Source organism: Trematosphaeria pertusa, assembly GCF_010094035.1.
Source record: "Trematosphaeria pertusa strain CBS 122368 unplaced genomic scaffold BU26scaffold_4, whole genome shotgun sequence".
Classification (NCBI taxonomy): Eukaryota; Fungi; Ascomycota; class Dothideomycetes; order Pleosporales; family Trematosphaeriaceae; genus Trematosphaeria; species Trematosphaeria pertusa.
The window spans coordinates 1995738-2017907 of NW_022987215.1; the positions used below are offsets into that span (position 1 = coordinate 1995738).

Here is a 22170-nt window from a genome sequence, read left to right on the forward strand (position 1 = left end):
TTGTGGGATCGCATACCTGGATAGCGGAGCGCGGAGGCCCCATAGGGTCGCCTGATGACACCGGGGGCACATTCGCGGTGCCCCACGTTACTCACCCCTCAGCCTCATGGCACTTCATATCTCACAAAGACTGCCCCGACAAATATTAGAAAGAGGACTTGAAGCGAACATGAGGGCGGCCGGACGAATCCGATGCACGCTAAACATCTCACAAGTTCAATACGTTTCTAGAGCACAGGCTAGCAGTTCCCAGATCTCCAAGCTCTGGGCACTGGCGACGGGTACACCTGATGGCTTCATGCGCCCCCTCTGATAGGTAGGAAAGGGGCGAAATGAACTGAAGCCCCTTAAACCTCGGCTTGTGGACAATATGAAGGGACAGTAAGAAAAGAGATGAATGTTAGATACGTGTACGACGAAGTCCGATGTAGCATGCCGCTACGGGTATCTTGCGAATTCAACCAGACATTACAATACAGCAAAATGAGAGGACAAATGATTAGGAACCTCCTCCTCCAGTATCCTCCACTCGAGAAGAGTTCGACACAGGAGGCGACGGTGGCTGCGGGATAACAAGATACTCGCGCTTAGGCTCTGGCAGATCATCGAAGCCGTCCCGCGTCCGCTTTCGCATCGGAGAAGACACTGGTGATACCTCGGCCGCCATATCGGCAGGAAACTCTACCTCATCGACTCTTCTTTGCGACGCTCGCTCTTCCCGCCTCCTATTCAGGAACTTCTTCCACTGCGCAATCGCAAACATAGCTAGCGCCGCGCGTCCGAAGTGCGTAGTTCGAGCCGGCTTGAGGCCCAGCCAGTCGATCCTGCGTAAGCCGACAAGTGCCTTATTGTTGAACGCTTTGGACAGGTTGCGTGTCAGGAATTCAATCTGCTCCCGGTTCAGTGACTCGTCTCGCAGGGCGAAACGTAGCGTCAAGTAGCCGCGCGGCGGGTGCCGAAGCCCGGAAGCCTTCCGCTCACGGTCCTTCTCTGGCTTCAGGGGTGCGAGGCGAATGTGTCGCTCGTGGTGCTGGAGGCGGAACCAGAGCTGTGAGGGAGTATCGTGGCGGCGCTTGTCGAGTAGGATGCGTTGGTTTAGGTGGAATGTGGTGAAGGGTCTGTCGTGGAATTCTTCGAGGAGCTCTTTTAGGGCATCGATGAGCGCTCGGGTGAAGGAATTGTCACCAGGCGCGGCGGTTGTCGAATCGATAGCACAGGCACTCAAGAGCTCGAATGTCCTCGTCTCCTCTTTGCCCGACTTTGCCAGATTGCTCGAATAGCAGGTGTCCAGGATGGTCAAGACATCGCACTCGACATCGTCCGAGCGGAGTATATCCTCCGCTTTGTTCCAATTAAGACGAGCATCCTTGCTGAACCCCTTCTTCACCATGGGGTTGAGACTCGCCGTCAACTCCAAGTGCTTGTGGTCCTCCCTGTACACTCCGTGTCCTGTGTAGTATAGGACCAGCAAGTTGTTCGGTCCGTCGTGCTTTTCTACGAAGACGGCGAGGTAGCAGTTCATCTGGTGCTGCGGCTTGCTGGAGACATTGAGCTCGACGGTCTCGGTGTGGAAGTGGAACCGGTCGCGAAAGACGGCTTCGAGTTCCTCGGCCTGGTTTTTCGTTAGCTTAATTGGAATGCTAGAACTCTCCTAGAGGCTACCCACCTCTGTCCTTGTCTTCAGCTCATCCAACTCGTCCGCCCACTTCACCAGCAGCACGGCGACCTTGACGTAGCCGTCTGGGAGGTCCATATTCCGCGCAATGGCTTCATCCCACCACATCTGCATTTCCGCGGCTCGCTCTCTGTTGGCGGCATCTTCGGCGCTTTCGCTGGATTGGTCGACCAGTCTAGAGCCCTCAGAGAGCTCTCGTTCGCGCGTCGGGGCATCTTCAATGGACTGGATCTGGATGTTCGCGTGGAAGACCTTGTCCTTCAGGGGGTTCGCAGTCCGCGGCGAGATGTCGGTCTCCATGGCGTCGACCACGCGCTGTGAGGCTTGCGACCACAGGGCCATTGTCGAAGCAGGCCACAAGGCTTTAAGGCTGTGGAGGAGGTCGCAGAGGCTCTCATATTGCTCGCGCGAGCCCGCCGTTCAGCCCCCATATTGGTGGGACAGCGCCCATGAACGACTCTCACCGAAGGAGCTAGATCCCGCCAATCACGGGCTGACTAACCCGCCATCTGGAGTTTGGGGGCCGAAACTGGCCCTCCTCCATCCCCTTCTGATCCCCCTCTTTCCGCTTTCAAGAGCGCCGGCTTTTGAGACAGGCGGCTGCAAATATAGAGATTGATAATGGCGTTCACGGACGAAGGCGCCGGGGGCCGGAATGCGATAGCCCCACTGGCGGTGCTTGCGAGGGAGGATTGAAAACCATCTCGATGGCTGTGCAGGGTGTCAGCCTCAAAGTCGGCCGCTTTCTTTGCATCCCAAGGCAGCACAGGGAGGCCTGCAGTTGCACGGTCGTATTATATTAAATCGGTAGCCTTCTCGTCCACCGTCCCTCTGCACACAAGGCTATCAAATCACACCCGCATCCCCCTCCCGCCCTGCATTTTATACGCTTCCACACCATGGCCACCAGCGAAGTTGACACGCTGCCAGTCCAGGATCTCAAGGTACGTCGTCGCACAACGTCATATGAGACCTTTGCCACACAGGCTGACGAGTAACGCTCCGTACAGACCCAGGAAACGGAGCTCCCGGCGGACGAAGTGATTCCAGAGCAGGAGCAAGCAGCGACCGAGAAGTCGACAGTGTACAACGACCCGAACCCGACAGACGTAAGTGTCTCCGCCCACCACCCTCAATATCAAACAAGCCATTAACCGAATGCGTCCAGCAATCCGGCCGCTTCAACAAGCGCGACACGGTGCACATGTCCCTCCTGGAGCAGGGCACCCGCAGAAAAGGCATCTTCACAGTAGCGAAGGGCCGCCTCCACAGCTCAGGCGCCTACTACGAGTACCAGCTCGTCGACGCCAACGGCAGGGCCTACAAGAACGGCGAGTGGATCCGCGAGAAGCAGCTCCGCATGGAGAAGGCGAGGTAGCTGAATTGCAACATTGGCCGTGGCTGTGCTGCCTCCTGTGGCACAGGGGACAGCTAGGCAGCCACAATTTCATTGGGTCTCTGGCGTTCTTTGGCTAGGGCGGGCGGTCGGGCCCGACGATCATGCATGGCTCACCGAACATTTGCTTTGCGTAGACTACATAGAGGCGGATCACCCGCCACACTTCAGCTGAACTCTTGAGCCACCTTTCAAATTCCAATGTCGGTCTAATAAGCGGTCTGTCGGCGTCGGTTCACAAAAGTTCGTCGCTTTTCGTTCGTTTACTTGTCTTTTTGTTGTGCGCGGGTCGCGCATAGCCCTTCCTCCAGCCCAGCCTCGCGAATGGCCCCCGCCCGCTCGATGACGGGGGATACGGTTGTGAATGAGACGGAGAAGGGACCGCAATCGCCAGCGTCGCCGACGTGTACGGATGATACGCTAAGAGGGGATGCTATCATTGAGATTGGGGAAGAGGATAGCTCGACTTCGCGTTCGTCGTCCTTGGACGTGGGTTCGGTGAACGAAGCGCCTGCACAGCCTCGTACGTGATCCAAGACACCCTCGATCCGCCCCCCAAATATCGCACGGCTTCGTGACGGTGCATGGTACTGCAGCATCTCTAAGCGATGCAATGTGGGCTAGTACTATGCTCTTATCGCCGTCCGTCGCTGCGAAAGAAGAAGCTCTGGGCACACAGTGAGAAGTGTCACAAGACTGAGACCGCTCCAGACAACGAAAAGAAACGGTCTAATCCTCTGCGACGAATAACGAATTCCTTCAAATCCGAACCAGACCCTCAGGCTGTCGCCGAGACCAACACCCGGAAACGTAAGCCTTTCTATCAATCCCTGTGCCCAACATATCGCTCATCCGCAGCAGTCGAAAACACGCCCAATGGCTTCCCTCGTCTTGCAGCCTTTCAGTCCAGCGAAGCAAACTTCTCTCTGTACCGATCATTCAGCTACCTCCACTCCCGCGTGCTGCTCGATCTACAAGACGAGATCACGACGCTAGAGAAGGAGCTCGATGAGATCGACTGGGACGACTTCGACGACGAACCGGACCGTCTACGGTCACGGGACATCGACGTCGCGAAAGCATCTCAAGATGGTAATGCTCGCAACCGGAGAGTCATTCTCCGCGAAATCAAGGATAAGTTAATGGAATACGGTCCGCTCTCCCTACTACCATCAAGCAAGCAGATCCGGGATACTGACGTTCGCCAGACGAAGTATTGATCAAGGCACGGACGCTCGAGTCCTTCCAAAAGCCATCTGATCGCAATTACCGCAGCGTCCGCCGCTACCACCACAACACCAAGCCGCTCATGGACGCCGAAATGGACTCGATCCGCAGCAAAGAAGACACCGTCTCTCTGCGCAACGGGCGCGAATGGGCGTCCTTCGACGGTGGCGTGGAGACTATTATCGGGCAAATCGATCGGTTCCTCAAGTGGTTCTTCCGACTCAAGACTCCACCGCTACAGGTACTCTACTATCCGCCCCCTTCAACAACGTGCGGACGAGGGAAACAATGCTAACACAGCAAAACAGAAATACTTCCGCACCCCCGAACTCCGCGAAAAGACCTCAAACACCTACATCTCCTTCTACAGCAGCACGCGCATCGACAAACTCGTCAACATCCTCATCACCCTCATCATCTTCATCCTGCTCGTAATCCCCGTCGTCACAATGTACCAGCTGACTTCCACCTCTACCCACGAATCCTCCTCTACCAACGCCACCTCTTCAGACTCGGCGGACTTCGTCAACACCAGGGATACGCTCAATGCCGTTGGCGTCCTGATCGTGTTCACGCTGCTGTTCAGCGCCGCCATGAGCCTGCTGACGCGGGCGGCGCGGCACGAGCTTTTTGCTGCGAGCGCGGCGTATTGCGCCATTTTGGTGGTGTTTATTGGGAATTTTACTGGGCCGGGGGATTAATTAATGTAGCTAACTATGTGACTAATGCCACGGCCGAATATAATGCCTGCTTGACTCCTTCAAGTCGTTCAAAGACTCTAGGGTTGCCAGTGGTCCGAGTAGGTGTCCGCCATTTCACGAGGCTACTCTATGCTCACAATGTCGTCGAATGTTTGTGCTTCAAGAAGCGTGTTGCAGACGTACAGACTATTTAGTCTAGGTGTTCGTATTGATGTTGGCAGCAACCCCAGACACCGCAGACCACTCGAACGCACGCGCATGTCCCGCTTTGCGCAGCTATCCCTGAAGACCCTCCCGCGCATCCGCTGTCCCCGTCGAAAGGCCTCAAAATCCCAGGCGGACTTTAAGACTCCGCCTCTCGCGGCTATGAGGGGCCTAGCTTTCTTGCGCAACCACGGCACGGCATTCCAGCCAGTCAGTTATACACCATTATTGCTCCCGGAAAACACGGTCTACGTCATCACCTACGCTACGTACCAAGGTAAACCTCACTCTCACGCACAATCCCCCTTTACCAACCCAGCCCAGATCATCATAACGCCGGAATCGCTCCACGCACGTCTGGTTTCAAAACCGCATATCGTAACCCGCTAACCATCGCTAGTTCCTATTCGCTTACCCTGTCATCACTCAGCCATGGCAATCCTACCTTCCCGCCTCCTTTATGCAGCGTGGCGCAGCGCAGTCAGCAGTTGGTGGCAATCGTCTGTCATCTTCGGCCTTCACACGCAGACGTCTAATCGTTGTCGAGCTAGCCAGGATGTCGACTTGACGGATCTACCCGCCTGTAGCATACGAGATACCATTAAGCCCCGGATTCTGCTGACTGCATGCAGCACACGAGGCAGGAAGGATGCGAAGCCGACCAGGCTCGCGGATCGGGGGGTGTTTGCGCATCGAGGATATCAGGCGCGATCGAAAAGACGGACTGCGGAATGGGGAAAGAAGGAGCGGCGTGTGTAGAGTAGGTTTGGCGATCTAAGCCTGGCACCGAGTAGTTATCGTGGTCGACGTTTGGTGGGCATTGGAAGGGCGCCGCACCGGAGGAGTTAGGTATATGTTCTTGAGGTAGATGGGACTAGGGGTCTACTGCTAATGATACAGTGGTACTGTGATGGATACGACATCTTTTCTGGAGGGAATTTCGCTTGAATGTGCAGTACGGCAATAGTGAGGAGAATTACGCAAACTCTCTGTTCAAATACCGTTTTCCCTACCGCTGGCGCGGGACATTCGTCGTACCTGGATACATTACAACTCATCCCTCTTCCGCAAGCTCGAGGAAGACTGCGCCCTCAACCGGTAAACACCGACAGAATGCCTCGCAATCTCCGCACTGAAAGTCCCACTCGGAGCAATACTACCGACATGAACGCCCATCAATGCCGTCGCATTGTTCTCGAGCCCCTCTTCGTAGCTCGTTGCGGTAGCATTGTACCTAGTAGTGCTGTTTGGGCTCACGGTCGAGGTGCCATTGATGAGGGAACCAGCTTCTGCCTCCGACATCCGGTTCGCCCACAAATCGTACACGTCCCAGGTCTGGCGGAGCTCCTCCGGCTCCTGATACGCACCAGCCGTGCGCTGGTCCAAGAAGATGTCGTTCATGGTGGCGTTCATCATCATGGTGGAATTGGCGGCATTGAGCAGCGCCATCACCGTGTCGCCGTTATCAAGCGTCCGCGTCCAGAGAGAGATCTCGCCTTCGCCGTTCTCGTCCGGGTCTACAAAGTATCTCCACTTCCTGATAGCAGCACCCGCTGATGGGTCCTGGTTGAGCGCGATGATTGCCGGGTTGGAGTAAATCGCCAGATTGGCCGGAGACAGCGTCGGGATATTCGTGCCGATAAGCAGAGGCGACGACATCATGGCCCACATGGAGAAGTGGACTACGTATTCCGAATCGCTTTGGCCACCGTTACCGACCTCCAGCATGTCCATATCGTTGAAGTAGCCAGACATCGTGCGCGACTGTATGGCGGGCATCTTGTTCAGGATGTTCATAACGGAGCAGTGAAAGCCTGGCCAAGGGCAACCAACAGCTTCTGTGCATGGACAGCGCGAGTCCGGTCGATTAAACGAGTCGTAGATGTCGCCCGACATGCGTCCGGAGTTCGCAATGCCATAAGCCCAGTCGTAAGGATCATCGTTACCCCAGTTGCACATCGCGTAGACGATAGGCCGGCCAGTTTCATTGAGAGCCTGCGACATGACGTTGTAGCGGTCGAACGACAGCTTCGGTGTCCCGGATTGGCCTTGGTTGAAGCAGTTGTCATACTTGAGATAGTCCACACCCCAGCTGGCCCACAAGTCCGCGTCCTTTTGCTCAAAGCCGAGCGATCCCGGATACCTTCCGCAAGTCATGATGCCTGCCGAAGAGTACATTCCGAATTTGAAGCCTAGGCCGTGTATCCTATCCGCGACCTCCTTCATTCCGCTCGGAAACTTGACGTCTGTAGTTGTCAGCGAGGAGTCATCACACGTGAGTGGATTATGCTTACGATTCTCGACTAGATATCCGCTAGAGTTTCTCCCAATCGACCAGCAGTCGTCCAGGACAATGTAATTGTACCCTAGATCCCGCAGCCCGTAATCGGCCATCTTCTGAGCGGTATTGAGCAGCAAGCTCTCATTCACGTCGCACCCGAAGGCGTTCCAATTGTCCCATCCCATCTGTGGCACTAGATTCAGGCCATTGTAGGAAGAGGCACCCGGGATGATAACCTCGGGCGTCCCGGAGGAGTTATCAATGTATCTGCGCTGACGGTACGCAGTAGTCGCGCCGAACAGACAAGCCGCCGCTGTCAACGGCTGCCAGAAGCTTGATGCTACCATCGTCAAAGTGTCGTTGACTTAAAATAAAGAGGTGGGAGAAGTTAGGATGCCTTGGATTGATGATGCCGGCATCTTCAGCGGGGCCTACGCTACTTTTAAACCTCATCACGTATAGCGGCTTCCGCGTCGGCTACGCGCTGGTTTCCGCGTCGGAAGGAACTACAGCTGCGAGCGTTTCCTGGTACAGAAGACAGCCCGAAGCATCGTCATTACGCGCAGACGGTCCGAGAATTCTCGCGATGTTGCGGGGATCGTGCGGGGATGATGCAAGGTCCGTCCAACTTTTCACTTGTATGGCCCAGTTCCGGGGATTGCTGACGCGCTAGTGCTACCGTAACGCAATGATTGCGGCTCAGAATGTTGAGAAAGAGAGGATACGCCGAGCCCGCTGTTTGCATGGTGCATATGGTTGTATGTTCATTGGATCACTTGGGGCTGGAGAAGTTTAGATGGCGGCTAGGCTGTAATAGGGATTCTATCCGATGCGCTAACCCAACTACGTACATAGGCCGCCTCGGAGACCTGCCGCGGACTATCATGAAGACTCCGGATGTATGCGCGGGTTAGAATAGCAGGTAGGAATTAGACGCGAACCGTGTTCTTATCGCCACGCGCTACATAGCTTTGGAGAAACCTTCCACCTCTACATCCCAGCTCGGGGGAAATATCGGCCCTTCGAGCCCATCCCACCCGCCGGCCATCATGCCAACCGCCAGGAGCAGGCCCGCACTAGACGGGAAGTACGGCGTCGGAACCCGCGTACCTCCTACAGGCATACCGACCGCATCGAACTTGTTGTCTGGGTCCAAAAGCCAACGCACCGCTCTGTCTGCGTCGCCCACCCGAGCGGCCGTTATAGCAAGAAGCGGAAAGTCCCACCCGTACGAGTAAGTAAAGTTCCACGACTGATAGACTTTTCCGAGAGTGTTATTGAAGATGGTAAGATTGAGACGGGGATCTGGAGGGAGCCAGCCGTAAATCCCAAGGAGGCCTGGGTGGTCTTCTGCAGTTTCAGGTGTGGTCCACATATCTTTGATGCCTTCGTAGAGGACATATACGTCGTTCTCTACCGGAAAAGCTGCGAGCTTGTCTCTCACGGTTTGCCAACTCGACGGCACGGCTTTGTCCTGTCTCTTTTGCCACTTCTCGGCGACGTCCAGTCCAAAGCGCCAGTATGCGAGCTCGAAAGTAGGATTGACGGTTTGGTTGGGGTTGGTATTCTCAGAGACTGGATACATCGGCGGGCCTAGATCGTATACCTTCGTAGTCTCGTTATACCAAGCGTAGCTGACCATGAAGTCTGCTACTGCGGTCAAGATAGCATCCCACTTCTCCAATGTCTTTTTGTTAGGGTACTTCCTGTACTCCATCTCGGCGAAGTACATAGGATGTGGCTGTTGCCAGATGAGGAGGCTGTTGATCTCCCCAGGCGCAGATCGCCCTGTTGGATCACTCATCTTCCCAATTCGTGCGCCTTCGTAGCCTTGATGCTTTGCGCGCTCGAAGCTGGTCGGAAGGAAGCGCTCGTATACGCCGATGCTGCGGTCATAGAGCGACCACTTGTCCCAAAGCGTCCAGTGCATGAGGTGCCAGAAGACCATCTCCATGTGGAATTTGCCGTACCAGCCATTGTTGACTAAGCCCGACTCTTGAGGCGGGTCTCTTCCGGCCTCGTTGACGGCGAGTAGATATTGCGACAGGATGATCCGTCGCTGGAGTTCCCTAGCGGAAGAATTGAAGGCGATGGGCAACAAAATGAACGCCCCCCTATTCCAGTAATTGTTCCACCATTCCGCAGCCTTGTCCAGTACATCATCGAATGAGCCAACACTCTTCCCTGCCTTTAGAGCAAATGTTGTTGTAAAGGAAAGCTTGTCCTCTCTTGTCCCGGGCTTCAAGATGTATCGATGCATTGCATTGTCTAGCCTGGAGATGCTCGCCTTGTTCGCCCAGTTGATGTCAGCCACATAAGTCGTGGCATCGAGTGTATGAGTGATAATGGCCCCGCTGGTCTTCGTTTTCAGAGTGGTGGTATGGTTGGCCGTCGCGTTCCACACTCCTACGAAGGGCGCATCGAACTTGTTCTTCCCGCTCGCATACGGAAAGTCGAAGAAAACTCCTAGCTGTCCGCTCTTGAATAGCTCTGACTCAATCTCAACGGCGACAGTGTCGGTTTGCAGACTCGCCACAGTTCGTACTTTGACCTCTTTTCCGTTCAAGAAGAACAAGGACGTCACCACACCGTCCCATAAGTCCAGCGCCTGCATCTTTTCCGAAAGCATCTCTTCACTAACATTTTGCCCACCAAACCACAGGCCTATCCTCCCGAGGTTGATTCTGTGTGGATTCGAAATCAACCATTGACTGATATCCTTTTCGGCAGGGTTCGGTTGTGCATAGTTGACAAGCCGGTCGTGTGTCCACCAGTCCAGTCCCGTGAAGTCCGTAATTGCAGTCTGATGAGGCGTAGCAGGGAGGGAAGAGTTGTGCCAGCCCCATGACGACAGAGTGTTGTGCGGAAGGAATGTTTGCAGGCCGGTAACATCGACGCCGAAAGCAAAATTGCCATTGCCCACTTGGACAGGACTGTAGGGATCAGACTGATTCAGTTTGAGGTTGAAGAGCCGAACGATGGAGTTTCGATCAATTTTACAATCCCCAAATCGAGCCACAGCGGCGACGAGGAGCAATGCTCTGCTCCATGATCCTGGTCGAGACAGCATCGTGAAGTTTCGTAGGTATGGTTAGAGTGGGCAAAAGCTCATTTTCTACCTCCCTCGGACCCGCAAATAGCTACAACTTCTTGTCCCGGTCCAGCGAGGTGAATCGATCTACTTTACATTGATGGATAAATTACCGGCTGATGATTCTTTAGCTCACGGTCGTGCTTCAGCGGGGTCGAAAGATCGACGAAGTCGCGCCACAGCGCCGGGGCAATGGAGGCCGAAGACCCAGGACGGTCGACAACCGGGTACGAGGACGACATCGCGTACATTTGCGGAGCATGTGGGTTCGTGGATCGAGGGTTGAAGGACTCCAGGAACCGCGATCCAGAGGCGGCAGTTTTGCAGGGTAGGGAGTGCACCTTACCGCTTACGGTTAGCACACCTCCTTATCGATAACGGTGTTGGAAAAAGTTCACCGCTGTACCACAAAGCTTCTCTCAACCAACTCTATCACCATGTCCAAGCTGCAAAATGGAGGACCGCACAAAACCGTGTCGAAAGACTCCTCGGCTGCCATTGAAAGCTCTATCGACCTCAAGAGGGGGAAAAAGCGAAAGCGGAAAAGCGCAGCCGTTAATAACGAAGAGAATGGAGTCGTAATCAAAAAGGGAACGGGGAAACTGATGAAGTTCGATGCATCAGACCAAGAAGACGAGAACCCACTCAAGGGAGAACAAAAGGAGAAGGAATCGGAAGCGCCGAGACTGCCAAAACCTAAGAAAGATGAGAGGCCTCAAGCACCTCGGGCTGAACTATCCACAACCGCTTCCACTCACCAGGTGGAGGCAGATTCGTACAACCCCGAGCCATTCCACAAGCCCGTGATGTCGAGTGCAGCGCCGAAGCAAGTCAAACCAAGAGCAGAGAAGAGGCCGGAGCGAAAAAATGGAGGTCGTTCAACCCAGCCTGGCGGACTTCGCTCGCCCCACGGGTGGCAGCCCCATGTCTCTGGAGCCCTGCTCAAAAAGCGGGATGAGCTCCAACCGGTCCGTATGGCTCTTCCTATCTGGCCTCAGGCAGAGCCGATCCGCCATGCGTTGCGTAGAAACAACGTTCTCGTGCTCACCGGTGAGACCGGTTCCGGAAAATCCACTCAGGTGCCGCAGTTCCTCGCCTCGGAGCCCTGGTGTACAAAGACGATCGCAATCACTCAGCCGCGTCGAGTGGCAGCAATATCCCTAGCACGGCGCGTCGCAGATGAGATGGGAAGCTTATTCGGCAGCCAGAGCCCTGCGGCCAGAGTGGGGTACAGCGTCAGATTTGACAACGCAACTGGGCCGAATACGAAGATCAAATTCCTGACCGAGGGTATGCTTCTTCAAGAGATGCTCCGCGATCCGAGCATGAGCCAGTATAGCGCAGTAATCGTCGATGAAGTCCACGAAAGAAGCGTGAACGTTGACTTGATCCTTGGTTTCCTGAGAAACCTTGTGTCCGATATGGCCAGAGACGGGAAAAAGCGGAAAGCTCCGCTGAAGGTCGTTGTTATGAGCGCCACCGCAGACGTAAAAGGATTGGTGCGGTTCTTTGCCGACGGATTGCCCTCCCCGTCCGGCAGCGCGAACGGAACCCTGGACGTCCCTAGCACACAGAATAAAGCCGAACCAAACCCATTAGCCACTGACCAGATATCAACCTGCTTTGTAGAAGGTCGTCAATATCCTGTCAAAACCATCTATCTACCGCAGCCGACGTTGGACTGGACCGAATCATCGCTCAAACTTATCTTCCAAATACACTACAAGGAGCCCTTGCCGGGTGATATTCTCGTTTTCCTTACTGGACAAGAGGTTATCGAAGGACTTGAGAAGCTGGTCAATGACTATGCGGAGGGAATGGACAAAGAGATTCCAAAGGTACGTCTACCACACATTGCTCACCTGAAGACACTCGGGGTCTTTTCTAGGCGGTTGAGATTCTTCGTAGCGATGGCCAAAATGGGTGGCCTGGCCAAGGGGATGAGCACATGTCTTCGCGTCAGCCTAGCCTGTCAATTCTTGTTGGCCCGGTCCCCGAATTGGCCATCCACTGACAGAATGGAATGAACTCTTCAACACCCTCCTGTATGCGCCGGCTAATCGTACCTGCGCAGCTCCTACCACTACCGCTCTTCGCGGCTCTCCCGCAACAAGCTCAGCAACGCATCTTCCAGCCGGCGCCGTACCGAACGCGCAAGGTAATCCTCGCCACCAACATCGCCGAAACCTCCGTCACAGTCCCCGGTGTACGATACGTGATCGACTGCGGCAAATCCAAAGTCAAGCAATTCCGGAACAAGCTCGGTTTAGAGTCGCTGCTTGTCAAGCCCATATCGAAATCCGCGGCTATTCAGCGCAAGGGTCGAGCAGGTCGAGAAGCCCCCGGTCAATGCTATCGCTTGTACACCGAGAGCGAATATACGGGATTAGAAGAACGGACGGTGCCTGAAATCCTGCGATGCGATCTCAGCCAGGCCATTCTGACGATGAAAGCGCGCGGTGTTGACGATGTGCCGAATTTCCCATTCTTGGATCGACCGCCGAGAGAAGCTCTCGAGAAGGCCTTGATGCAGCTACTCAATCTCGGCGCGTTGACAGAAACGGGTTGCATTAGTGATATCGGTCTGAAGATGGCCAAACTACCGCTTACGCCAGCGCTTGGCCGCATCCTGATCGAAGCCGCGAAACCGGAGCGTGACTGCCTCCACGAGGTTATCGATATCATATCAGCCCTCAGCATCGACGGCAGCATCTTCCTGAATCTCGTGACTGAGGAGCGGAAAGAGGCGGCCGAAGAAGCGAGGCGAGAGCTGTATCGTCGTGAGGGCGATCACATGACCTTTTTAGCTACGGTGCAGCAGTACGCGGAAGAGCAGACGGATCGAAAGGCATGGTGCGAGAGGCACTTCGTCTCTCACCGCACCATGCAGAACGTAATGGTATGCTTATCTCCCCGAAAGCCTCCAGGATCCCTCATACTCAACCAAGCTCACACTGACCACCGCCCCAGAACATCCGCAAACAACTCCGCCAGCAATGCCAAGCCCTGAAACTCCTGTCCTCCCCCGATCCCCCTGGGCCCTCGGAGAATAAAACCGAAGCAATCATCGCCTGCCTCATTCGCGGCTTCATCAACAACACCGCCCGATTGATGCCCGACAATGTCTACAGAACGGTTATCGGCAATCAGAAGATATCTATTCATCCTAGCAGTGTGCTTTTCGGGCGCAGGCTCGAGGCGATTTTGTTCAGCACGTTTGTGTTTACGAACAAGACGTGGGCTAGGGACGTGAGTGCGGTGCAGTTGAATTGGGTGGAGGAGGCTTGGGATGGGATGATGTGAAAGGGAGCGTGATTGATTTAAGGGACCCATGGAGTTTGACGTCTTTAGGGATGTATTTTCTGGCATTGCAGATGCATCTAGACTGTATACGAAAAGAATTTTTCCGCCTCTTAGTTTCGGAAATATTCACGCCTCCTTTTCTAAGGCCCAACTCCAGACGCTCCCAACCACTTTTCAGACGGCCGAAGCGCTCCAATCCCCCCTCACACCAAAACCCACTATCTCCGCCTCCCCGCCCCCGCACTCGCACCCTCCTTATCCACAAGACTAACCACCTCCCCAATCCCCGCCGCCTCCTGCTCATCCTCCAGCGCGCGAATCTCCTCCCTGCAATCCCACCACTTCTCCTCCGCCCTCTCAAACGCCGCCTTCTTAATCTCCTTCGGCGTCTTCTCCACGCCCCTCGCACTCCGACTAAGCTCGTCGACGACAATGTTCTGCCACGCCTCGGACGTGCGCGCATAGAAGGCGCGCAGAGACTCGAAGGGGCGCGGGTGCGGCAGCGTGTCTGTGAGGGCGGAGATTTCTTCGGTGGTGCCGGGGTCTTCGTCGGGGGATTCTTTGGATGTCATGATGGGGGAGGCGGTGATGCTGGTTGGGGCTGTGGAGACGGGGCTGACGAGCGAGCTTTGTTCTTCGTCGCCGGAGTCTTCTTCTTCTTCGGAGGCGTCGTCGTCTTCGGAATCTGCTTCGTCCTCGCTGCCTTGCCAGTCTTCGAGGTCGCGCTTGAAGAGCTCGGTGACGCCGTCGAGGTGGTTTAGGTTGACGGACCAGAGCTCGTCGAAGGTGAATTCGCGGTCGCCTTTTTCGAATGTGCCGCCGTAGATGTAGAGCGTGTCGGCTTGGACGGCGAGGGCGGCGTTGAAGCGCGGATGCGGGAATTCGAAGATACGAGGCTTTTCTGGTCTGGCCTCGTCGTCCTCTTCTTCCTTCTCGCTCTCATTCTTCTCTCCTTCATCGGAGTCCGGAGATACATTTCCCCCAGCCTTCATCTCCAGGGCCTTTAAGTTGGCCAGGAGCTCTTCTTCGTCGGCTTTCCCGCGTTGACGGCGACTGATGTTGGCTTGCTGTGCGGCCCTCTTATTGGCGTTCGCTTTCGGCCGGCGTAAAGTCAGCGGCATATAGCGGTTGCGTTCGATATTCCAGACGAATAGCTGATTGAAGAACTCGGAATCGATGCCTTCTTCACTCTCTTCCACGTCATGCACGCCGCCGAACATAATACCACGACCCTTGTGAAACGCCATCGTTGCGCCCGCACGAGGTGGGTTCGGCGGATTCGCCGGTCGCTTCCGGCGCTCCCAAGACACAGTCGGAAGACTTCCCGAAGGTTGGTCAGCGGCCGGAGGCGTGATGCGTAGGAACCATGTGTCTTCATGCACCTTGGGCTTGAGGACCATACGGGAAGCGCCTCCGCCTCCACCTCCTCCACCCTTCTTGCCCTTCGCTTGCTGTTGCTGTTTCCCACCAACCGCGGTCTTCACGCGAGAATAGCCGCCGTACAGCACAGCGCCTTGGTCATGTGGGAGTAGCGTGAAGCTTGACCGTGCATCGGGCACTGCGCGTGCAGACTGCAACTTCGGCGTATGCCACGCAAAGTTAACGCAGTCGTATATCCAAAGGTCGTTCAGGTATTTCGTCGTAGCAGATGTGTCCTGGAATCCACCGAAGAGGATAATGTACTGCTTGAATCCCACCATACGATGCCCACTCCTCGCCGGCGGTCCGGCAGCCTTGCCCTTCTGCTCCACACGGGTCCATTCGCGACTAGTCGGATCGAGTCGCCAGAAGTCGTTGTAGTGGTAAAACGTCCCTTGCTTCGGGGAGCTGAACTCGCCGCCGAAAAGATAGATATCCTTCGTATTCGCAGCTCTACACCACGCGTGTCCTGAGCGGGGTAACGGTGAGTTCGGCGAAGTGACCTTGTTCCACGTATCCTTCTTGACGTTGTATACGAACAGATCGTTGAAGAAGTGCGCTGTTGCGCCGTTGAAGTACTCTCCTCCGAATATGAAGAGTTCGTTCTCGTTCGCCGGATTGGCGATGATTGTGCCGGAGGTCCTTGCTGATGGCGGATCGCATGCAACTTCTGTAATCGCGTGATATTGCTCCTGCTCTTTCGCATACTGCGCCAGTACAGCATCAAGATCCACAGATTCGGTGTCAGAATCGATGTCCTTGTTCTTCGAGGCTTGCTTTTTGTCCTTCTTTCCTGCTTTCTTCTCTTGCTTCGCCGCTTTGGCTGCTTTTGCGGCCTTCTTGTCCCCGGACTTCTTCTTATCTTTTGCCATAGTTTATGAAGCGAAAGGCTGTCGCAGCGACTCGTTCTTCACGGGATATAATGCTAATGCCCAGGCAGGATTGTAAAGTAATGCCGCTAGATGTTCGAGGTTCGCCACACAACGTTGGAAAATCCAATAAGTGGGTCCTGTATGGGAGAATTGAATGGAAGATTGACTCTGGTCGACTTGCGAGCGGTCGGAGTGCAACCCTGAATTATAGGCGCAAGAAACGCTGGGAAGACCTGGCACGGTACATTGCAGTCGTTGTGAATAAGTTTGTGCATTTTATACTGCGCATGACCCGGACTTCTTCCGGAGCAGGCTAATCCGATTCGGAGCAGTCCCACGTATCGATAAGACCGTAAACATTCACCAACATGGTGCTGACACTCACCTCTCCCACCTAAGTACAATAATGACCAGCAAGATGATACAAGCCGCCAAGATCCTAGAACAGCGAAGCCACCTCGTGCCCGGTCTCTCCCTCCAAACCCCCTCCATCATGACCTTGCTAAACCATCCAGGCAAACTGCGCATAATAGAGCACTTCTTCCAAGTCCCCCGTGACTATTCCAACCCCTCCTCAGGTACAATCCAGCTCTTCGCCCGCTCAGCACGCAAGGCCGAAAAGCCCGCAGACTACGCCCCCTCCAACATCCCAGAAGACCCCAAGAAAGCCCAGCTCCCATGGCTCGTCTACCTGCAGGGCGGGCCGGGCTTCGAATGCCGCAGCCCGCAGAACGTCGCCTGGACGCAGACCATCCTCGACAAAGGGTACCAAGTGCTCATGCTGGACCAGCGCGGGACGGGTCTCTCAACCGCCATCTCGCAGTCCGCGCTCCAGCTGCGCGGCGACGAGAAGGTCCAGGCGGAGTACATGAAATCCTTCCGCGCAGATTCTATTGTCAAAGACTGCGAAGCCATCCGCAAAGCGCTGACCGCCGACTACCCTGAGGAGAAGAGGAAGTGGAGCATCATGGGCCAGTCGTTCGGCGGCTTCTGCTGCACCACGTATTTGAGCTTCTTCCCCGAGGGCGTGAAGGAGGCGTTTGTCTTCGGGGGGCTGCCGCCGCTAAGGGATGGCCCGGATGAGGTGTACGAGCGGCTGTATCGGCGAGTGAAAGAAAGAAATGAAAAGTACTATGAGAAATATCCCGAGGATGTGGAGAGGGTGAGGAGGGTGTGCAAGTTGCTCGGCCGCTTTGGCGACACTACCGTCCGCGTCCAGGGCGGCGAGGGCTACCTCAGCGCCCGACGGTTCCTCCAACTCGGCATATTCTTCGGGAAGCACGGTAAGCTGCGACCACGGCCCCTCCATCCCGCCAAATCTGAAGCAAGAGCCCGCAAAAAGCTAACGAAGAACTACCAGGCGGCTTCGACCAAGTGCACGAGCTCGTCCTGCGCGCCGACACCGACCTCACGCAATTCGGCCACCTCACGCGGCCCACAGTCCTCGCCCTCGAAGCCGCGCAGTCCTTCGACTCGAACGTAATCTACGCCCTCCTGCACGAACCACTCTACTGCCAAGGCTTCAACAATGCCCCAAACTGGTCCGCGGAGCGCCTGCTCTCGCGCTTCCCCGCCTTCAACTATACCGAAACGCTCCACAGCACCGACCCCATCCTGTTCACGGGCGAGATGATCTACCCGTTCATGTTCGACTGCTATCCGGAGCTGAAGAAGCTCAAAGCGGTGGGGTATGCGCTGGCGGAGGAGCCAGACTGGCCGAGGTTGTATGACGAGGAGCAGTTGAAGCGGAACGAGGTGCCGGTTTACGCGGCGGTGTATGTGGATGACATGTATGTGGATTTTGACCTGAGCATGGAGACGGCGAGGACGATTAGGGGGTGTAAGCCGTTCGTGACGAATGCGATGTATCATAATGCTATCGGGAGCAAAACGGATGATGTGCTGAAGGAGATTTTCGCGATGAGGGACGATGTTATAGACTGAGGACTTCATCTGCGCATATGGCGGGAATCAAGTGTATACCCTCTATGTCGTCCAATGTCGAGCAGCGGTGGAATGGCTCTATATCTTCGCGCTCCCACCCTGATAGATCTTCTTCGCTCTCTCAATCTCCTCCTCCAAATCTATATCCCAAATCCAGCGCATCCGCGAGGTGAAGTTCTTCTCAACTCTATCCAAGTCGTCCCCCTCCAGCTCGAAATCATAGAGCATTCCGGCCTCCTTGCTGCCTGTCACGTTCCGCTGACTCCTCGGCCTCCGCACCTCGTCATACGCTTTGAAGCACCTTTCCAGATCCCCTACGCTCTTTGCTTCCTTCATCAAAGTGCTAAGTATCAGCACATCCTCTATGCACATACCTGCGCCAGCGCCGTGGTGAGGCGTAGTCGCATGCGCCGCATCGCCAAGCAGACAGACACGCCCTTTGTAGTAGGTGGAGCAAGGAGGGTGGTAGAAGAGCGCCCAGATATCAGGCTTTTGCATGGCGCGGATGATTTTCTGGACGTGCGGACCCCAGGCGGCGTATTCAGCGTTCATCTCTTCTTTGGTCGTACTGATGACCCATTGAGGGTTGTCCCAATGCTCACAGGAGTTGAAAGCGACGACTATGACGTTTCAGCATGCGTCTTAAGAAGCAAGGGAGGCACGTTACCATTCATCGTATTGCCCTTTTCAATCGGGAACGTGAGCAGATGTCCGTGATATCCGAAAAACATCTGGCTGTTCTTCGCGACTTCCTCGCCCAGCATCTCCACCGCTTTATCCATCGGTATCAGCCCGCGGTATGCGTATTTCCCCGAGAAGACAGCTCTCGCAGCCGGATCCTCCTTGCCCAGCAGCCATTCTCGCGTCCGGGATTTGATCCCGTCGCATCCAATTACTGCGCTATGTCTCGCGCTCGTGCCATCCGCGAAATGGCATACCACATCCCCGGAGCCATCTTCAACCGGACTAATGGTGTCCAACCTCTTCCCAAACTTGGCGACGCCATCGGGGATTTCTTTGACCAGCTCATCCAGGAAGTGCGCTCTGTAGACCCCGCCGCTATCCGTGTCCCTCCCGAATTCCACGTCAAACAGCGCGTCGCCCACCTTCGTCCCTTCCTTCACGAAGCCATCCTTATCCGCTTTCCTCGCGTCGCCGACGCGCACTGTGAACCACGTTCGATGTTTGCTGGACCACTGGTTCGTAGTCTTGCAACTATTGAAGGCGGCGTGGATCTTGGAGGATATGAGCTTCATGGCGAGGGCGGCATTGGGCCCGAAGGCTACGCCGGCGCCGATTTCGCCGAAGTGCGGCGCAGCTTCGTAAATTGTGAGGGGGATCCCATGCTGGAGGAGGGCGATTGCGAGGGTGAGGCCGGATATCCCACCGCCGACTATAGCGATGTCGAAGGGCTTCGAGGGCGAGTTTGTGGAGGACATTTCGGGCAGGCGAAACAGTTTAGAGCAATCGAGGACGGAGAATGATGATTATCTGAAGGGGTATATATTAGCTCTCGATGCTACGCAGCCAGTAGTCCGGCGGGTCCTGCGCCTGTCGGTGCCCGGGGAAATGTTGCAGTCGGCCGGGGAGGCTTTCCGTCCATCGGACAGCTCCCCCGATGGATTGTACATGGCGATGGAGCTGAAGACTCGCTCACCTATTACTCACCTATTCGTCATAAATGGAAGTCCGGTGCAATGATATCCAGCGTGTTTCGGCGTCGCGCAGCAGCAGCCGAAAGGCACTCCACAGTCGATGTGAGGTCGAGCGCATTGTGGCCGGGTGTTGAAGACATAAGAGGAGGCCGTGGACCACAGCCGATGGTTAAGGATGTAGGCATTACGCATCGGCTCTTGCAAGACCTGCTCCATATCAATTCGATACCTGCAAGCTGAGCTGAGCAGTGCTTGGATTGATGCGGGGTGGAGCTTTGCTCGTAACGACCTCGGGACGAGCCTCTGACCAGCGACGTCACGACTTGGCACTAGGCCGCTTTTAGTCGACTGCTGCTAATCGGGTATGCCGAGTGCCGGCCGACGTCCGGTCGACGTCTTCAAAGTATGTTCAAACCTTTTTCTTGACCAGCACCAGTGATGAATTCTTAATCTCATATATGCTCTAATCTTGTCCTAGTTTGCATGTAAGTTTCCAGCTCATCCTCGCTGCATGGATGGTTTCATGTTCCGACCACTCGCGCTCTCTCACGCGAATGCACGATATTATATCATCCGACGTCATGACGAACGTCGACAGCTTGCTGTGGCATCTCTTGCACTGCGAATGTTGGACGTGTGGCTGATTCCTCCCAGATTCCTTCAAAAGCAAACGGCTATCTGATACAAAGTTATCTATGCCGGGATAGTCATATCGGTCCGGATCTATGCCCCGAACTCGGGAGTCTGCCGCGAGGCAGCCTCCGCCGGAGAAAGGAAACGATCCAGTCACCGTGCTGGTGACTGGCTTTGGGGTATGATCTTTCCTGTTCTGCTTGAGTGCATCTCTCGCGTTCCACAAGCACCGCAGTCGAAACCTTTGAAGAACATCTATGATCACTATTTCTCCCGTCTGCTTAAGTCCTATCATGCCTCCTGCAAACAGTTGGTTCTACGGCAGCGCCGCGAAGATGACTCCAAAAGCAAAGTTATTAATGCAGCTGTAAGCCCATGTTAAGAGCTAGATTTTTGGGGGGTAGATGCCAAAATTTTCCTCAAATTTCCTCTTGCTACGTTTAGCGTCCCGATTCTCCTTTCTTCCCCCCTTCCCCTATCATCCTTATCCTCCCTCCCTTCTCCTCCAGTCCAAACCCCACAAACTCCATCCCACCCACACTAACACCCCCCCAGCCCTTCCTAAGCAAATACCCCCAAAACTCCTCCTGGGAAATCGCCTCCACACTCCCCGCCCTCCTCCCCGCAACCCCCTCCAACCCGACCCCCATCCACATCCACGTGCACCACGAAAGCGTGCGCGTCGCCTACGCCAACGTCGTCGACCTGATCCCGCGCCTGCTCCCGCCCCACAACCCCCTGTACCCGCGCCCCGACATCGTGCTGCACATCGGACTCGCCGCGGGCCGCAACTTCTACACGCTGGAACGGGGCGCGCATGGACGCGGCTACGGCGCGATCCCGGATGTCGACGGCGACCGGTTTCCGGACGATGTCGCGGATGCGAAGTTTCCGCCCGAGCTGTTTCCGCCGGTGTTGACGACGTCGCTGGATGCAGGGGATGTGCTGGGGCGGTGGAGGGCGAATTTGGGGTATGCGGCAGCTGACGAGGACGACGAGGTTAAGAAGAGGAGAGAGAGGCTGCCGGATGTGCGGCTGAGTCCTGATGCGGGGAACTTTCTGTGTGGGTTTATATACTACAATTCGCTTGCGCATTACTTTTCTCTCAAGGAAGACGAGAGACCGGTTGCCTTTCTGCACGTACCCGATCTCAGCCAGAGCGAGGAGCAGCTGGCGGTGGGGAGGAAAGTCGCGGTGGCGCTTATCATGGCGCTGGTTGAAAGTAGGAGGCACGTGGGCGTTACCGATGGCGTCGAGAGGGTTGTTAAGAGTGATGAGATGCGAGGAGAAAGAGCGGGGACGGATGTAAATTTTGCGTAAGAAGAGGGCTTAAGAGATTGTGTACGAGTACATATCATCGGCGGTTATGGGAGTGATCATGATAAGGATATATAGGGTTTGGGAGTCTGGACACGGGTTGTACATGGCATTACTAGTATGTATGATTACGGCTTTAATAACGGAGAAAGAAAGAGATTGCTCAGTTTGAATAAACATGCTCGAGGTTCGCAACGCTGAAGTTTTACAGAGCCGTCGGGCTATTTCGACCAGACTATAATACTTTCCGTTAGCCGTCCTACAGTCTGACAGACAGCCCGCGCTTTGCGCGGCTGGGCGATCGCACGTGCACAGAGTTAGCAAGCAGGGATTTGCAGGCGCTAAGAGACTGGTGCGGGGAGTGCGAGGTAGCGTATTGTTATGAGACGTGGAGGGAGGAGGTTGAGTGGGTGGTGTGGAGGATGGCCGAAGATTAGGGGTGGGGATGGTGC

General features: G+C 55.3%; 11 protein-coding genes across 11 annotated transcripts; 6 read left to right on the forward strand and 5 right to left on the reverse strand.

Annotated features, from left to right (window-relative positions):
• Positions 1–179: 179 nt before the first annotated feature.
• BU26DRAFT_480016 (uncharacterized protein) lies at positions 180–2449 on the reverse strand. Its single transcript, XM_033825688.1, has 2 exons — positions 1667–2449; positions 180–1612 (listed from the first exon to the last, which is right to left on the reverse strand). The coding sequence occupies exons 1-2, from the start codon at positions 2015–2017 to the stop codon at positions 500–502; spliced, it is 1464 nt and encodes a 487-aa protein (XP_033687399.1). The 5' UTR covers positions 2018–2449; the 3' UTR covers positions 180–499.
• A 125-nt stretch (positions 2450–2574) lies between these two features.
• Positions 2575–3053, forward strand: BU26DRAFT_562140 (uncharacterized protein; the record flags this gene model as incomplete). The annotated part of the gene is made up of 3 exons (XM_033832996.1): positions 2575–2619; positions 2686–2784; positions 2844–3053. The coding sequence occupies 3 exons, from the start codon at positions 2575–2577 to the stop codon at positions 3051–3053; spliced, it is 354 nt and encodes a 117-aa protein (XP_033687400.1).
• Positions 3054–3224: 171 nt separating this feature from the next.
• BU26DRAFT_256403 (uncharacterized protein) lies at positions 3225–5006 on the forward strand. The gene is made up of 5 exons (XM_033821207.1): positions 3225–3594; positions 3783–3881; positions 3933–4223; positions 4280–4539; positions 4607–5006. The coding sequence occupies exons 1-5, from the start codon at positions 3396–3398 to the stop codon at positions 4997–4999; spliced, it is 1242 nt and encodes a 413-aa protein (XP_033687401.1). The 5' UTR covers positions 3225–3395; the 3' UTR covers positions 5000–5006.
• A 593-nt stretch (positions 5007–5599) lies between these two features.
• BU26DRAFT_256440 (uncharacterized protein) lies at positions 5600–6106 on the forward strand. Its single transcript, XM_033821208.1, has one exon. The coding sequence runs from the start codon at positions 5636–5638 to the stop codon at positions 5960–5962; it is 327 nt and encodes a 108-aa protein (XP_033687402.1). The 5' UTR covers positions 5600–5635; the 3' UTR covers positions 5963–6106.
• Positions 6107–6204: 98 nt separating this feature from the next.
• On the reverse strand, positions 6205–8238 carry BU26DRAFT_452642 (glycoside hydrolase family 27 protein). The gene is made up of 2 exons (XM_033824804.1): positions 7498–8238; positions 6205–7449 (listed from the first exon to the last, which is right to left on the reverse strand). Exons 1-2 carry the CDS (start codon positions 7829–7831, stop codon positions 6251–6253), a joined length of 1533 nt encoding a protein of 510 aa, XP_033687403.1. The 5' UTR covers positions 7832–8238; the 3' UTR covers positions 6205–6250.
• A 41-nt stretch (positions 8239–8279) lies between these two features.
• Positions 8280–10856, reverse strand: BU26DRAFT_517036 (uncharacterized protein). Its single transcript, XM_033828471.1, has one exon. It carries the CDS (start codon positions 10552–10554, stop codon positions 8446–8448), a length of 2109 nt encoding a protein of 702 aa, XP_033687404.1. The 5' UTR covers positions 10555–10856; the 3' UTR covers positions 8280–8445.
• Positions 10857–11381: 525 nt separating this feature from the next.
• On the forward strand, positions 11382–13878 carry BU26DRAFT_421005 (P-loop containing nucleoside triphosphate hydrolase protein; the record flags this gene model as incomplete). The annotated part of the gene is made up of 3 exons (XM_033823386.1): positions 11382–12413; positions 12650–13474; positions 13546–13878. The coding sequence occupies 3 exons, from the start codon at positions 11382–11384 to the stop codon at positions 13876–13878; spliced, it is 2190 nt and encodes a 729-aa protein (XP_033687405.1).
• A 218-nt stretch (positions 13879–14096) lies between these two features.
• On the reverse strand, positions 14097–16407 carry BU26DRAFT_480029 (galactose oxidase; the record flags this gene model as incomplete). Its single annotated transcript, XM_033825689.1, has 1 exon — positions 14097–16407. Exon 1 carries the CDS (start codon positions 16167–16169, stop codon positions 14097–14099), a length of 2073 nt encoding a protein of 690 aa, XP_033687406.1. The 5' UTR covers positions 16170–16407.
• A 180-nt stretch (positions 16408–16587) lies between these two features.
• On the forward strand, positions 16588–18282 carry BU26DRAFT_539058 (proline iminopeptidase; the record flags this gene model as incomplete). The annotated part of the gene is made up of 3 exons (XM_033831488.1): positions 16588–16636; positions 16685–17452; positions 17530–18282. The coding sequence occupies 3 exons, from the start codon at positions 16588–16590 to the stop codon at positions 18111–18113; spliced, it is 1401 nt and encodes a 466-aa protein (XP_033687407.1). The 3' UTR covers positions 18114–18282.
• On the reverse strand, positions 17910–19604 carry BU26DRAFT_256492 (mannitol 1-phosphate dehydrogenase). The gene is made up of 2 exons (XM_033821209.1): positions 18781–19604; positions 17910–18733 (listed from the first exon to the last, which is right to left on the reverse strand). The coding sequence occupies exons 1-2, from the start codon at positions 19550–19552 to the stop codon at positions 18192–18194; spliced, it is 1314 nt and encodes a 437-aa protein (XP_033687408.1). The 5' UTR covers positions 19553–19604; the 3' UTR covers positions 17910–18191.
• Positions 19605–20178: 574 nt separating this feature from the next.
• Positions 20179–21721, forward strand: BU26DRAFT_602795 (pyroglutamyl peptidase-like protein type I; the record flags this gene model as incomplete). The annotated part of the gene is made up of 3 exons (XM_033835379.1): positions 20179–20253; positions 20423–20580; positions 20957–21721. The coding sequence occupies exons 2-3, from the start codon at positions 20494–20496 to the stop codon at positions 21719–21721; spliced, it is 852 nt and encodes a 283-aa protein (XP_033687409.1). The 5' UTR covers positions 20179–20253; positions 20423–20493.
• Between the last annotated feature and the right edge of the window lie 449 nt (positions 21722–22170).

Excerpts from the sequence above, each read along its gene's own strand:
- BU26DRAFT_480016 (XM_033825688.1), bottom strand. The coding sequence starts at position 2,017 with ATGGCCCTGTGGTCGCAAGCCTCACAGCGCGTGGTCGACGCCATGGAG. Across the intron at positions 1,613-1,666 it reads AGCTGAAGACAAGGACAGAG|GCCGAGGAACTCGAAGCCGT; the intron begins GTGGGTAGCCTC and ends ACGAAAAACCAG.
- BU26DRAFT_256403 (XM_033821207.1), top strand. The coding sequence starts at position 3,396 with ATGGCCCCCGCCCGCTCGATGACGGGGGATACGGTTGTGAATGAGACG. Across the intron at positions 3,595-3,782 it reads CGAAGCGCCTGCACAGCCTC|ACAACGAAAAGAAACGGTCT; the intron begins GTACGTGATCCA and ends AGACCGCTCCAG. Across the intron at positions 3,882-3,932 it reads CGAGACCAACACCCGGAAAC|TCGAAAACACGCCCAATGGC; the intron begins GTAAGCCTTTCT and ends CATCCGCAGCAG.
- BU26DRAFT_256440 (XM_033821208.1), top strand. The coding sequence starts at position 5,636 with ATGGCAATCCTACCTTCCCGCCTCCTTTATGCAGCGTGGCGCAGCGCA.
- BU26DRAFT_452642 (XM_033824804.1), bottom strand. The coding sequence starts at position 7,831 with ATGGTAGCATCAAGCTTCTGGCAGCCGTTGACAGCGGCGGCTTGTCTG. Across the intron at positions 7,450-7,497 it reads CGGATATCTAGTCGAGAATC|ACGTCAAGTTTCCGAGCGGA; the intron begins GTAAGCATAATC and ends TGACAACTACAG.
- BU26DRAFT_517036 (XM_033828471.1), bottom strand. The coding sequence starts at position 10,554 with ATGCTGTCTCGACCAGGATCATGGAGCAGAGCATTGCTCCTCGTCGCC.
- BU26DRAFT_256492 (XM_033821209.1), bottom strand. The coding sequence starts at position 19,552 with ATGTCCTCCACAAACTCGCCCTCGAAGCCCTTCGACATCGCTATAGTC. Across the intron at positions 18,734-18,780 it reads AAAGGGCAATACGATGAATG|TCGTCGCTTTCAACTCCTGT; the intron begins GTAACGTGCCTC and ends GAAACGTCATAG.